Source organism: Crocuta crocuta, unplaced genomic scaffold (assembly GCF_008692635.1).
Source record: "Crocuta crocuta isolate KB4526 unplaced genomic scaffold, BGI_CrCroc_1.0 scaffold70, whole genome shotgun sequence".
NCBI lineage: Eukaryota > Metazoa > Chordata > Mammalia > Carnivora > Hyaenidae > Crocuta > Crocuta crocuta.
In genome coordinates, this window is record NW_027528417.1 from 9,232,691 (window position 1) to 9,248,579 (window position 15,889).

At 40.4% G+C, this 15,889-nt stretch overlaps 1 protein-coding gene across 5 annotated transcripts in view; it reads right to left on the minus strand.

Moving 5' to 3' along the window:
* The window catches only part of OPA1 (OPA1 mitochondrial dynamin like GTPase), an 89,633-nt gene that overhangs the window by 34,912 nt on the left and 38,832 nt on the right, over window positions 1-15,889 (minus strand). For all 5 annotated transcript variants that reach the window (XM_077754360.1, XM_077754363.1, XM_077754359.1 and 2 more), the window contains 7 exons: window positions 15,734-15,849; window positions 14,551-14,615; window positions 13,685-13,761; window positions 7,756-7,921; window positions 5,669-5,821; window positions 3,986-4,094; window positions 3,403-3,482 (listed from right to left, as the gene is read on the minus strand). In XM_077754360.1, coding sequence (XP_077610486.1) covers window positions 3,403-3,482; window positions 3,986-4,094; window positions 5,669-5,821; window positions 7,756-7,921; window positions 13,685-13,761; window positions 14,551-14,615; window positions 15,734-15,849 — 766 coding nt within the window. The remainder of the gene's footprint in view (window positions 1-3,402; window positions 3,483-3,985; window positions 4,095-5,668; window positions 5,822-7,755; window positions 7,922-13,684; window positions 13,762-14,550; window positions 14,616-15,733; window positions 15,850-15,889) is intronic.

Here is a 15,889-nt window from a genome sequence, read left to right on the forward strand (position 1 = left end):
GAGAAGGCCAGAGGTGTCTATCATTTTTAATCATTATTATTTTTTAATGTTTATTTTATTTTGAGAGAGGGAGATGGAGCATGAGTAGGCAAGGGGCAGAGAGAGGGAGATAAGGAATCCCAAACAGGCTCCATGCTGCCAGAGCAGAACTCAGCACAGGGCTTGAACCTACAAACCGTGAAATTACAACCTGAGCCAAAACCAAGCGTCAGTTGCTTAAGGGACACAGCCACCCAGGTGCCCTGATGCCTATCATTTTTTAATGTATTTCCAATCTCTTCTCTGTAACTGTTTATAATCTGATGAACAAAGGAGGAAAACATATACTGATACTGGTGATAAGTTTGAAGATAAGACTTTTATGCAGTGTCAAAAAATGTTTATCTTTCCTTTTATCAATCTTTTCCAAACCGCATGCTAAAAGAAGCTAGCTTTAAATTCACAGATCACTCTAAACAAGTTACCACCACAGCACTTTACCCCAAACTGTAGCAAGCTACAGTATCTGTGTACTTCTAGAATAAAATGTAAATGTAAATAACTTCATTTACAAATGAAACGACTAAGTAATAATCTCTGAAAACATGACACTTTGGAAAAACTATGACTTAAAGAGAAAGTTCACAGTTTCCTTAAACATCTGCTTTTGGTCTGAGGTAAGAAGGAAATCGCCAATTTAGATGATAACTCGTCAACCCTTCTTGTCCTGTTTTCACTTCTGTCTGTCCACCTGTCCCCCCCACCCTGGCTGTTCAGGAGAATACTGCTCTCCCATCTATCCTGACCAAGATCTCCACAGTTCAGCTCAGAAAAGGTGAGAATGTTTCAAAAACCAATAGGCAAATGACAGAATGGGAAAAGATAGTTGCAAATGACCTATCAGATAAAGGGCTAGTATCCAAAATCTATAAGGAACTCACCAAACTCCACACCTGAAAAACAAATAATCCAGTGAAGAAATGGGCAGAAGACATGAACAGACACGTCTCCAAAGAGGACATCCAGATGGCCAACAGACACATGAAACGATGCTCAGCATCGCTCCTCATCAGGGAAATACAAATCAAAACCACACTGAGATACCACCTCACGCCGGTCTGAGTGGCTAAAATGAGCAAATCAGGAGACTCTAGATGTTGGCGAGGATGTGGAGAAACGGGCTCCTACACTGCTGGTGGGAATGTAAACTGGTGCAGCCCCTCTGGTAAGCAGTGTGGAGGGTCCTCAAAAAACTAACACCAGAACTCCCCTATGACCCAGCAACAGCATAGCTAGGAATTTACCCAAGGGACACAGGAGTGCTGATGCATAGGGGCACATGGACCCCAATGTTCACAGCAGCACTTTCAACAGTAGCTAAATCGTGGAAAGAGCCGAGTGTCCATCAACTCACGAATGGCTCAAGAAGATGTGGTTTATCTACACTATGGAATACTACCTGGCAATGAGAAAGAATGACATCTGGCCATGTGCAGCAACATGGATGGAACTTGAGGGTGTTATGCTGAGTGAAATAAGTCAGGCAGAGAAGGACAGATACCATATGTTTTCAGTTATAAGTGGATCAGGAGGAACTTAACAGAGGGCCATGGGGGAGGAAAAGGGGAAAAGTAGCTGGGGAGTGGGAGGGAGGCAAACCATGAGGGACTCTTAAAGGCTGAGAACAAACTGAGGGCTGATGGGGGTGGGGGGAGGGGGAGAGGGGTGATGGGCACGGAGGAGGGCACTTGTGGGGATGAGCACTGGGTGTTATATGGAAACCAACTTGACAATAAACTATGAAAGAAAAAAAAAAAGGTGAGAATGTTTCAAAGGAATGGAGTTTTCCCTAGAAAACTAAGGAAAAAGTAACTAAATAAAAGCACAAACTAGTTTCCAGAGCACAGACTTCTCATCTTTAACAAAGAACAGTCTTAAATTTCTTTTCCTGCTTAATTGGTCACTCAAAGAGACAGAAGGAACTATCCCACAGATCCCTAAACTTGCAGTGTGAGATGTGGGGACAGTCTCAACCTCTTCCACAGTCTTCAAACTCCTGAGAAGATTATTTACAACTAGGAATTATTTCTCTCTGACAGCAGTGGCCACTAGGTGCTGAGACAAGGTGCCATCACTGATTAGTAGGCTGGAGGCATCAGGCCTAATTTCCCTAAGCCCTGATGGGTGGACACCATTTTCCTTCCAAGTATATCTGCCTCACAGCAGTTCTTTTCAATCATTGCTTCTTCCAGTCTTAAAGTCAGAAACCTCTGCTGGCTCTCCTAGAAATCCTTTTCCGACAGACCTCTTCTACTAAGCCCATGTGTCGAGACAGAATTAATGCTCCCTGAAGACAAGCATGATACAACCGCTAACTCTGTCGACCCCCTCAGCTTCTCTCCACAAAAATCCTATCAGAGAAAAGAGAAGAGGAAGACTGTCCTTTCCTTTTTTAAAGATGAATTGGGACTCCCATCTGATAGACAGCTTATGGAATAAAAAAAGTTGATTATATAACTGAATTCTGTACGATGAAAACAAAAAAACAAATCAGGAAAACAGGAATGATATGTCATTTGGTAATTTCCATTCTCTTTATCTTCTCTCTTGATATTTCCATATCTTGTTATCCTTTCTCTAATTTCGTGGATTCAGACTGGAAGGGGACTGGATGCCACCTCTTTTTCTTATTCATTACTACTTTCACTTATGTATTTATATCCTGTTTTCACTCTTTTATTTAAGGAATGAACATAAGAATGGGATGTGGTATATGACTAGATGCTAGAGAGGAAGAGAAGCCATAACAATAAGGAATAAAAAGAACGGAAGGGATGGGCACTTGAGTGATTCATACATCCTCCTTCTACTCATTTGTCCACTTATTTATACTTGCCTTTAATGTTTTGTTCTTCTGAAGTGCTCATTAAATATTTATTGAATGAATAAATTCTATAATCCTACTTTGTATTTCCTGTCTGAATTTTTACCAAAAGAACAAAATAATCTGAACAGAACACAGAAAAATCCAGAGGTAACAGATGAGGTAAACAAAGTCACTATAATTTTTACTACAATCACATTTACTCTACATCCTTTCAAATTTGTGTCATTTTTTATTTTTGTGTATAATTTCAATCTTCATTTTACTTCAAACAAGGAACTGAAATGAACAAAGTAATCAACCACAAAAGGGGCAAGGTTCATTTCCCCTTTTAATAACACAGCTACTGCACTTGAAAAAAAAACAGCTTTCTTTTGTAGTTTACGATTTATTCTCTCAAATTTCATTATACTGTAGAAAGGCTAATATAAAACATTTAAAATTATTAGGATTGGTCTAGAGGCATACACAAGTTCTATTTTAATGCGTGAATTAAAATAACCAAAATCATATCGTAAGACCAGAGATTTGTTTTTTACCTGTTCTTGGGTCCGGTTCTTCCAGTATAACCATCTCTTTTTCCAATCTGGACCTATCATGTTTTCAATTGCATTTTCAGCTGAAAAATTAAAGAAAAAAATGTTTTTAATTCATCAAGAATTTTATCATTTACCAAATACATCGATTATAACTAGTAACAAAAATAGTCTTGTTTTCTTAACTACTTCAAAGTGCTATATCAATATAAACTCAGTTGAAATAAAGACATTACATGATTGATACGGTACATATGTAAGAAAGAATTTAATTGTATATGTTTACAATCTATGCAAGGTAGAATTGGCATTGCAAGGTATAAAGTTTCCACAAGAAGAGGCAAACACTAAAATGGTCTAATTCTTTTAGAATATGAGTACGTATGAACATTATTTTCACTAGTTACTAAGCAGTTGACTGAAAAATCCCACAAAAAATATTTAACGGCATTATTAACGACAAAGCTCTGAAATGTTAGTTTTGTTTATTTGTTTAAGAAACTTTTCTTTACAAATGTCCATCAAGCTGGATGACTCCTTCACCACTGCGAACGGTCACAACTCAATGCCCCATGTCCCTACTTACTGTCCTTGAGGCGAGCCTGAAGAGCTTCTTCCATAAAATAAATGGCAGCATCCCACTGCTGTTTATCAGATATGGACCGGTCTTCTAAAGCATTGTGCTGGATAACCCTCTGAAATAACAAGGAAACAAAAACAGCTAATTTTCGTCTACGCCTTCTCATCTTAGCAATTTTATTCAAACGGACAGCTTACAAACATCCAAAAGAACAGATGTACCTAACACTATGTAACAGTAGGCCCCTCTCACGCAGACGCAGGTCTTTATTACCTGACTATTGGTCAGCTCTCTACCCCCAAAAATAAACAGTGAAGATTTTTTTCCTATCCCAAATTGAGCTATGTCTAAGATTGAGAGAGGTATGTTGCTCATGTAACAGCATAAAACCTGCACCTAGAACCCTTGTGACTCAGGAGTTAATGATCCGGATCATCGCCACCTCTCCTTTTTGCCACATGATCTGTGTTAGCATTTCCAAAAAAAGAGAAAAACAACCACTGTCTTACTGTTAACACCAATGAAAAGTGTAAAGGAGGAAAGCTTAAAAGGTCTAGACAATCTAAGTGAATGTGAGTTATGTATTATAAGAAAATCGATTTCTAAATTTTACATTATTGAGTAAGTCAATGAAAAAGGACACTCTTCTCCTCTCAGGAAGTTGGTCTTAGAAGGCACTTGGCAAGAATGCACATAGCTTTCAAACATGAAAACACACACTCGTTTTCAAATCAATTATAACTATGACCAGCCCATAGTGAGATACACATTATCCTAGAAAACTGTTCAGTCTTTCCACAGTCCTCCTCAGAACTGTCTGAGCAGAGCAGGTGCTTGACAGGGTCTGATGACATGGATGAGGACGTTCTACACAACAAAAGGTGTGTTGGAGGTGGCTGGGTTTGGTGAAGGTCAGGAGTCGGGCTTTGTCATCAGAGCAGGGCTTGGGTCTGAGTTTCACCAAGGACTCTAACAGAGCTGCTTAAGGACGAAGTCAAATCGTGCTCACAAGATACACTGTAGGGTTTCTGGCACCTTGTAAGCATTCAGCATGTGGCAGGCAGCGTTATGTTAGAAGTCTGATACTTTAGGACTCAAATCCACTGAAAACTGAGGCAACCAATTCCTTTTATTACCACCAAGGTTAAAAGGAGAAGCGGCTATCTGAGCCATCTGTACTTCGAGCCCATGTAATGGCTAGTGGACAACAATTTGTGCAAGTTTATAGAAGCCTCTGTTTATTGCGAAGTTTGACTTTTTTTTCTGAAATGATAGCCAGGAAAGAACTAGTCAATGTGGGGCGTCTGGGTGGCTTAGTCGGTGAAGCGTCTGACTTTCGCTTAGGTCATGATCTCACGGTTCGTGGGTTCGAGACCCGCGTCGGGCTCTGTGCTGACTGCCAGCTCGGAGCCTGGAGCCTGTTTCAGTCTGTGACTCCCTCTCTCTCTGACCCTCCCCTGCTCACGCTTTCTCTCTCTCCTAGAAATAAATAAAACATTAAAAAAAAAAAAAAAGAAATAGTCAATGTTAAAGGCTAATGATAGACGGTGAAACTATTTCTTCCCTCATTATTTTAAACTCAGAATCTAACTGAAATGGTCGTATAAAACAGCTTCCTACAAAAAGAGCATCAATTTGAGAAATTCTACAAAACCACGAGGCCGACACGCGAACATACAAGTGACATACCAAGCTGTCCTCTGCAAAATCATTCCACTTGTGGCGCTTAATACTTTCTTCCTTCACAGCCTCTTTAAGTTTATCAAATATGTCATCATGCTCTTTCCCTTTCGGTTCTGTCATGAAGCGGGAAAATTCTTCTTGCAGGGTCTCCCAAGCAACCTAGGGTTAAAGGAAAAAGCTGTATTCACACCACACACTCTCATTTCATATGTAACATGACAAACATGAATTTAAGCCAAACAGATGGAATAGGTCAGCTATTCATAAAGTACATATGAAGCCACATTTTTTTTAAAGGCAGCATATGTAAACTCTGGGCTAGAGATCTCACTGGTAGCTGGTGGGGTAGGTTTGACATCCTGACTTGTTTTGCTAGACAGACATGGTGTTTTAAATTTTAGCAAATTTTAGTGAAAAATAGACTTCATATAAAAAAAAAATGTGTGTTTCCAGCCCCTCTTGAACTATCCGGCAGCAAGCACTGTACAGCACGAGCTGGGGCTGTAAAGGAGCTGCCCCCTTGAGATAAGGTCTGTTTGTTCTCCAACCAGCCCCCAGACTTCGGTCACTAATTTATTTCATTCTGTACAACAGGGAAGTTGGCCTGCTTCTTCCATTCTGCAAAGGTTAGAATTTCATAATGATTTGCCTTTAAGCAAAGATATGAAGCAAAGCATCAATACCTTCAAACAGAGCCCAGCAGTGTCCGGGCTCTATTATGGCTAACTCCTAATTACTGGGAAGGAAGAGCACAGTGTCAAAGTAATTAAGCACTAAATCTACTGATGATTCAGCGGGCTAGTTAATGCTGAATTTTTTGTTTAGCCCTGATCCTTTTGAACATGAAGAAATCGTAGCGTAAAAAACGATGGCTGTCCGAGAATACGCAGCGAGGTATCAGAATCTATGCTTCCTGACCTTCGGCAGATCCTCATCTTTCCGCCACACCCAGGTATGGAGGGAGAAGGTGGCAGGAGACAGTGACCGCTTCCACTGCTGAGCCTCAGGACGTGAACACGTCCTCGCCTGGGACCGGGGCCAGACAGATGTGAGGGCCAGCTGTGAGGAGAGCTGGTGAGGGACAGCAGCAGCTCTCTAGTCAATTTAGGGGTAAATGTGTGGAGAACTGACAGGGGCCAACAATATGTAACTTCGAGAGGACAGCTGTCAGTTCTTAGAAAGAGAGGCTTGAAGAAACCAAGAACAGCGGTGAAGAGGTCAGGAGTGGAACCGGACAGGAAAGGGGGGAATGACACCCAAATAATTAGAAGGTGACAAGGTGACTATGAAAAATGAAATTATCTGTAACAGTCATTCTAATTTTGTGAGCAACCTCACACAGAGGCCGAGGACACACTGAGTCTTACTGAGCCAGAGCTATCATTCTTCAGGCTAATCCGCACGGCAGCTCAACTCAGTGACGCCCACCATCACGGTAACAGCAGCTGGCATTTACTGCGCACTTCCCGAGGGCCAGGTACGTCTAAGTATTTTCTACATTATGTACGCTTATTCCTTACAATAATCTATGAGGTGGGCAACCTCATCATGCCCACTGTACAGATACACAGAAAGGTGAAGCGCCTAGTCCAAGGGTCACACAGCTACGAAGGGGTAGAGCCGATGTGTAGCAGACAAGCATTCTTTAAGGGACTTGCTTATGATCCCTAGCCTAACGTTCTGGCAGGATCCTAACTAGGGAAATGATGATTTAAGTAAAACGGAGCCCTGCAGAAAAAGCAATAAATGAAACAGTTCGTCCATTGAACATTTTCCTTATGGGATCCTGATCCGCAGAAAAAGTTAAAAACGTTGCACATTGAAGCAAATTTTGCTGGTTTTGTTAAGTGCTACCTTTGGAACAGAACAAGTACTCTTGGACCAACACTATACCAATTAGCACATGTCCATAGTAGTAGTAACTGGGAGCAGCATTAAGGTTAATCCCAACACAGAGATGAGGAATAGAAAATAAATGGAGCATAAAGACCAAAAGGAGAGAAAGGGCTGTGATGGGAATAAAACCTAAAATTCATGGCTCCTACTCCCTTCACATAATGCTTCTTACCCATTTAATTAAATTATATCCTAACCTCTACTGCTTTATTAGGAAGCTGTTTATCAGTCCACTGTTTAAGCTTGATATCCACTGTCGTATTAAAAGTCCCTGAATTCATGGTCTGTGCAGCTGGAAGATAGATGTTTTCAATCACATGAGTTGATACTCTTTCCCACAAAGACTGCTGAAGGATCTCTTCCCTGAAATTAGACAAAAGAGTTTCAAGAACATCAAATTTAAACATGATATTGTTTTTAAACACAGTCGCACTGACGTATCATTCACTTACTTAAAGCACGGACGTATGAACACGCCTGCGTATCACCACAAGCAAGCTAATCAACTTTTCCCTCAACTCCAAAGTTCTAGCCACTGGGTCTGCTTTCCATTACTAGAGGTTAGCTTATGTCTTCTAGAATTGAATATAAATGCAACCATACAGTATATACTCTTATTTTTGTCTGTCTTCCTCTTTTACTCAGGAAATTTTTTTCAGATTTACCCACATTGTTGTGTGTATCAATATTTCACTCCTTTTTTAAAAAATTTTTTATTTATTTGAGAGTGAGTGCAAGTGGGGGAGGAGAAGGCGGGGGGGGAAGCAGGTTCCGTGCACTGTGAGTGCAGAGCCCAATGTGGGGCTCGATCTCATGAACAATGAGATCATGACCTGAGATAAAATGAAGAGCCTGCTGCTTAACTGATGAGCCACCCAGGCGTCCTGCTCCGCTCCTTTTTACGGCCGCATAGTATTCCACTGCACGGGTCTGTTTATATATTTAGCTGCTAACGGACATCTGCATGGTTTCCTGTTATTAGTTCTCCCAAATGAAGCTGTAATGAGCTTCCCATGCAAGCTGTTTTGTGCATATCCTTTTGAGTCTCTTGGGCAAAATATCTAGGAGTGGAATAGCAGGGTCATTTGGCAGCTATATACTTAACTTTTTATGATACTGCCAAACTGTTTGTCCAAATGGGTGAGCTATTTTACATTTCTACCAGCACAGTATGAGAGTTCTAGATGCTCTGCTTCTGGCCAACATTTGATGATTAGTCATTCTGACAGGTTTATGGTGGTATCTCATTGCGGTTTGGTTTTCATCTGCATTTCCCTGATGCAAATAAATGAAATGCTAATACTCTTAAGCATCTTTTCCTGTGCTCATTTGCCTATACATACTTTTTACGCATTGACTGAAAAGGGCAGCCCAAAGGTGAGAACTTCTTGGTATAATTTTAACCATTTACCAGACCACAACACAGAGAACAGAGATGCTACGGGCTACTGCCAGGTAAAACTGTTCAACATGCCGTGGTAACGGTAACGCTATAACGGATGCATAAGCAGGTTGAGAATCCTGCCTTAAAAGGCAGCTTACGAGACCACAGATCTCTAAGCAAGAACAAAAACACAACTATTTCAATGAAGAGAAAAACTGAACTCTTAAGAGAATATGTATTTGGCTTCTCCCATACTAATTTCTACTGTGAGGTATTTCGACGACATACAACAAACATTCTGCTCACCAAACGTGGTCAGTGCCCTTAACCGTCTAGGACACAGCCGCAAAAGCTCAGGGTAGCAGAAACATCCCTGCTGTCCAAAAGCCAAGATGCAACGTTCTCAGCTGACGAGCGTCAACACTCCCTCTTATCTGAGACTGCTTATACTCCCTCAACGTTCTGTGTAAAGCCAAGTGCACGGAGTCAATCAGCTTAGCTGCTGGTTTCCCCTTGCTAACCTTCAGGTCTTTTTTTTCAGTTACAAGCAGAAAACAAAAGAAAAAGCATGAGGAGAGGACACACCACGGAGGACCAGAAGAACAAAATCAATTTAGTCATGGTGTTAATGACAGACAATGACAGGTGGAGAATTTTAGGAGCAGGCTGGAAGAAAAAAAGCTCGTCAGGGTCTCCTATTCAGATGACATTTTAAACACAAACTCAAGATTTCTGAAAGATGAACAAAAAAACCAGGATCCAGCCTCTGGCCACCAGGGCTTTTTGCCACTCCTGTTTCAGGACAGACTTGGTCTGTTGTCTCCTCCAAGGGGTCTGTGGGGGAGGAACTGACATTCCAGACAGCTTTTCGAGGAAGTAGTAACAAAATCCCAGACCAGCAAATCCTGACAAGCTTAGGTGACTTTCTCAAAGGAGGCTGTTTTCCAGTCCACCGTAGGGAGCTGCTGTCACCCATCCTCACCCGCCTTTTCGTCACCAAGCTGCTGTCCTCTGTCCACACTCTTCCGGCTCCCCTCCATCGCAGTCATGCTTACTGTGCCCCCAATACTCTGTTCCGTAACAAACAGACCGCTTTACATTCCCACTCTTTCCCCGTTCCCGGCTCTCCCTGCCTGACAGTGAGTGTCCTCACATCCTGCTGACTGGAAGCTGCTGGGTTAGGAAGCGGAAGCCATGTTCTCACTGCACAGTCTCTCTCCGGGCCACGGTCCTCAACTCTCATGTAGGAACTCCCATGCCACGAGGCCAGCGCACCTGCCTACGCTGTCTGCTACCCCGACTTGCGCCCTTACTTACATTTCCTAGCGTGTCTTAGGTGACGGTACACTTCTCTATTCTAAATTTTGCCATCATCGAGGGAAAAGTCCACAAATACACAAAATTCAGTCAACATGATAGTTCTGCTCATTCCCCTCTGTATCTCCAGGAACGCTGCCTACACTCCGTGTTAATCAAAACACTTTCAAATGAAAATATCTTCTTTTAAGGCAAAGGACTGACTCTATATAGTAATTTTCAACCAATATAGAAAAAGTAGTAAGTCCTCCATAATTCCTTTCAGGGGTATAACCACTATTCACAGCTTTATTTATCAATAAAAACACCTGATGCCTGCATAAATATTTGTGAATTTATGCTACTTTAGTTAAAAGCATGTTGAACAGTTTTGATGTCAATTTCCTACATTTTTCAATGGTGTCATCACAATAATCCACTCTGAATAAACCAAATATAGTGTAAAAACCAGAAAACAGAAGTTTTCAATGTTTTTACACTTACACAAAACAATGGTGATGATTCTTAGGCGTTCATCTTTGTCAAATATATCTTCGTTCCTATAAATACGCAGCGATGTAATTACTGGGTAGAAATGTACTCACTGTTTCACGAGCTTCTCCATTACCTACATGTCCAAAGTCACTAAATCCTGTCAATGCTATCTTCTAGGTAACCCCTCAAATATTTCAAAACTGTCTCCTCTTCTCCATGTGCTCTTGAGTCACTACTCAAGATGGTTCAAGCTGCCATGATCTCTCATCTAGTAATTTCAGCAGCCAGCCACCTAAGCCTCCTTCACAGCAGTCCACTTGCCCTACTAGAAAGATCTCTCGAAGCTGCAAATCTGCCCTAAAGCTATTCAGTGGCCCTTGGTGCTCATGGGATAAATTCCAAGCTTCTGAACGTGGCCTGCATGGCCCTTAATAATCTGTACCTTGTTTCTATCTACTGCTTTCTCTCCTGGCTCTTGCCTCCTACATGCTAAAGCCGGAGGTAACAGCCCTTGGCCACCTGTGTCACCTTGCTTGCTCTCACCTCCTGCAATTCTCCTGTCACTGCCTTTACCTAAATACCACTTACTCTTTAAATTTAGGATTACAAATCAGAGATCTTTTTTGATTCCTCAAATCTGAGTCAGGGGACTCAACTGCATGTTCCCATTTTCCTTTCATTTTCTCAAATTTCAACAAAACAACTCAATACTTTTAACCAACAGCTGTATGCATACCACTCTGCCATTTTTTTTAAGTGTATTTCTATAAATCCAGCCAGCTATCCTTCTAAATTACATATGAAAAAAGATATAGCTATAGTAACAGTCACATAATGTTAACGATGTATCAGTATCTCCTGCTTAACGTCAGTAATCAATCCCGGATGATCAGGTATATAGTCTGAAAATGCTGAGAGCCTATTTCTCCCTACAGTGCATCTTATGTCAAATATAACCCCCCAATAACTTCCTTAAAATGTAGTTACAGTGGACTAGAATGCCTTTAATAACAAACTATCATGTTTAGAACATAGAACGCTTGTAACACTGCTTCCAGATCACTGAATATAGATCAAATAGTCCTGGCAATGAAATAATTAACATCTTAGGCTTGCACCTTAAAATATCACGTAAGCCATATGCAACAACAGTGACAAAATACTGCTTAAGGCAACATCAACTATGTCCCCAAAATAAAATATTTTGGGTACAACGCGGATGAATTCAGTGTGACATGAATAGCTACAATTAGGATCTGCCATTTGATCTATGTTTGTGTTAAGCTGTAGAGCCAGGGGGGGAAAAATGTTGATCTGATAAGATACAGAATCATCTGCTCCACTGGCTCACGGAATACATCGCTAGCAGCCAGATGTCCTGCTTTCTCCCCCTTGCCTTCCAGAAATACAGGTTTCGCGGCCCTTCACAATTCCCTTCAGCCACCTGCATACTAAATAAATGGCATTTACACTCATGGCTCACTTTAGTGCAAGGAAATTTTGATTTCACACTGCTCTGCCCAAATGACACTAACCATTTCACCTGATGATGCCAGGAATTTACAGAGGCACCCTATTTTTCTCCCATACACAGTATTAGCAGCAATTAAAATTTACAAATCACTTTTCATGTACATTGTCCCCATATAACCTAGAATGGGAAGTAGTATTCATTCTTTGTGCGTATTTGTGTGCATGAGTGTGTGTGTGTGTATACATATCTACCTCTTGCAATTTCAAAGGCCATTTGGTTTACAGAAAGCCAGAGAACTGGTTTAAAATACAAATAATAACAAAGATAAGCTAGATAGAAATATATACATATACACATATATACACACACCTGGTTAATCAATCAACAAGTGTAGATAAGATCAGATTCCTTTTTGGGATAAGGAGAGGAGATTAAAAATAGGGAAACTTTGACTCCTTGAAGAGAGAAAAGGGTTCACAACTGAGGAAGGGCACCGAGATGGAAAAACTAGCAATACTGAATTCAGACTTCAGGACTGGACACTAACTGTCTAGGTCCAATTTTGATAATCTTCAACTGAGCAAACAGAAGAGGTGCAGAAAATATTTCTAATGAATGGCAATAAGGAGAGTTCTCCTCCAAGAATGATAAATTCTTAGAAACACTATAGATTTCAATTAGAAAGATAATTTATGCGCAAGGAATTTTTTCATTAAAAGATGACTGCAAACAAATCCAGGCCATTTATACACAGCCTGCTAGAAGCACACAGAACCTAGTTTGGTAGTAGTGTCCCACCCCAGCAAACCTATGAGTGCCCAAATTCAGACACTCCTAAGTAGAAGGTGATAGACAGTTTGCCCTGAGAGAGACGTGCAGGCGTACTTTTCAAAAGGATGGATTTACCTGCTATTTTTTAAAAATCTCAAATAGAATTCAATTTGAAATAACGATTTGTACGAAACATATGAGGCACCTGTTACAAAAAGCACTGACTGTTCTTGTTCAGAAATGAGAACTTAAAAATACATACTCTTTTCCTTTTATAAGCCAATTTTCTCGTTAGTTCTGTTTTCCGTGATTAATCTAACAAGAGTAACCAATTTTGATAGGCTAATCTTTAAGCACAATTTGATGAAACTTTTGCCTAAATGACTCGAAAGAAATCAAAATTATGTGTTTATTAAGTATAAGGTATAGAAAAACCCAAGATGACTCCAGACTTAAAAAGACCATGGAGAAAGCAATTTTTTTCAAAATATCTCTTCTGAAAGATACTTAATAAACACTTAACTGGTTAGACAATGAAAGTGGTTAGATTCTGCAAAAAGACATACTTTTATACTATTACTTATTTACTAAGTGTTTTGGGGATGAGCCAAGGCTATTTAATAAATCACTGCTTTATCAATCTGAATTTTAGTTATTTCATGATAATCTATAGAGCAAAATTGTTGAGAAAAGGTTGAATACTCACCAGTGCTTTGGTGTAACCTGGCTCAGACTGATGACTTCATCAAGGATTTCATTTTTAGCTTTTTCAAATAGTTCATTCTAGATAATACAGATACAAGTAAGTAAGATTTTCATAAGAGAGTCGATCTGCCCTGCCGTGAGCTTCAGAGATCTCTACGAGGAAGGCCTTCCCCTACAGGCGAGTAGGCGGAGCCTAGGTGTGAAGCAGTCATGACCAGTAAATACTGCGCTTCTAGTCTCAGGTTTAGGAATGCCAATAGCCAGATAAGGACAAAGACATTGACACAAATGTCCACCTTAACCACTCAATGCTCAGTGCAGTTTTTCAGGTAATGTGTGTTCAGTCAGGTAAGTTTTCCACATAACCAATGTTACGTCAAACTATCAGTATATATTAATTCAGTCTATTAGTATTAGTAAACTGATGCTGTTTTACGAAAGATGGCATTTTAAGATTAAGGAAAACCAATATTTAAGTCCCACTAAATCAGAGTATATGTCTCCACAATACATGCTCAAAAGGTAAAAAAGCTGAAGTACGAATTTTAAAAGTTTACGTTACATAAATATGTTAATTCAAGAAGACCTTTAAAGAATGTTCTTTGTTTTATCAGAAAACATTTTTAAATACTTGCTTTAGGACCTTATAATGTGTAATTATTTCTTCATATTATGTAATAGATGATTTAAATTACTGTAGAAGAGGTAACTGCTCCCGAGAATCTATTCTTGCAGCTCTAAATTAGTAATCGTATGGTGAAAATCAAAGCAGTCTGGCTTACCAGAGTCTGCTCATCAACACAAATTTTGTTAGAGCATAGTATTAAACAAGACACATACAAAATACACGAGGTATGCAAACATTACCCGATCAAGTTCTCGTAGGCGAGGATAGTTATTCTTCCACTCGGTTTCAAGGTTAAAACGTGTTGCTGAGGAAGAAGAAAAGGTGTTCCAGTTTAAGGATGCTCTCTCTTTCCTGCTGCAGTGGTTAAAGGAATCTGTATCTCTGTGCTAACACATCTCGCGCATCTCTGTCCTAATGGAACTTCTGAGTGCGCACCTATGGCTCCTCAGTACTCTGTGCTCTCAACATTCTCAGAATCTCACTACTGCAAGTTCTCCAAACAAATCTCCTTGACGTTAGTTTCTGCATTTTCAATCCACAAAACACACGGTGGGAACAACTTAGTATATCTGCGAAAGGCATGGACTCTGGAATCACACAACTAAGATTCAAATCCTGGTCTATTATCGATTGTGTATGATGCTGGGTGCATCACTTAGGTAAGTTACTCTGTGCCCCAGTTTCCTCTTCTGTAAAATGAGAATAAAAATAAGACTCATAAGGTGCTGAGGGACTAAGGCGGTGGAATTTCCAAATGGGAGAAGGGAAGGAAAGTCCACTCTCATCAAATGAACTATGGAATCAAAGTCACAGAGCAAGAAAGCGTGGCCTTCAGGAACTAGTACAATGCAGTGAAAGCACAGGCTGCTCTGGCCCCTAACACCGTTCCCCTCTTCCCCCTAAAACAGGGGCATCTGAGTCCAATGTGGTTTACTAAGCTATTGCTCTCAAACACTACTGCAAACTTTCCACTCTGCCGAAAATCTGCAAAGTACTCCTTGTGATGTTTCCTTTGAAGGTGAAAATGTTCTTGTACAACAACTAAAAATTTGTATTTTTTCCATTTTCCACACGTTTATTTAATAGAAAATGAAGTAAAAAGCCATTGTTAAAGGAATAAAAAATCTGATAGATGGGCGCCTGGGTGGCTCAGTCGGTTGAGCGTCCGACTTTGGCTCAGGTCATGATCTCACGGTTTGTGGGTTTGAGCCCCACGTCGGGCTCTGTGCTGACAGTTAGCTCAGAGCCTGGAGCCTGTTTCAGATTCTGTGTCTCCCTCTCTCTCTGACCGTCCCCTGCTCGTGCTGTCTCTCTCTCTCAGTAATAAATAAAACATTTAAGAAAAAAAATCTGATGGACACCTAAGCCTGCCACCTAATAAAATGTCTAAAATTTTTAGCTTATTTTAAAAGGCCAACTCACCTTTGAAACTATCAGCCTGTTGCTCAACGGACTCCCGTACCATTTTCCAAAAGCAGTCCGATACAGCCAGGCTTAAATTTCTTGTCGTCACTTGATGTGCCTTTAGCATGCTCGTCCTATTAAAAAATAATAAAAGCTAATGTATATCAAAATGGC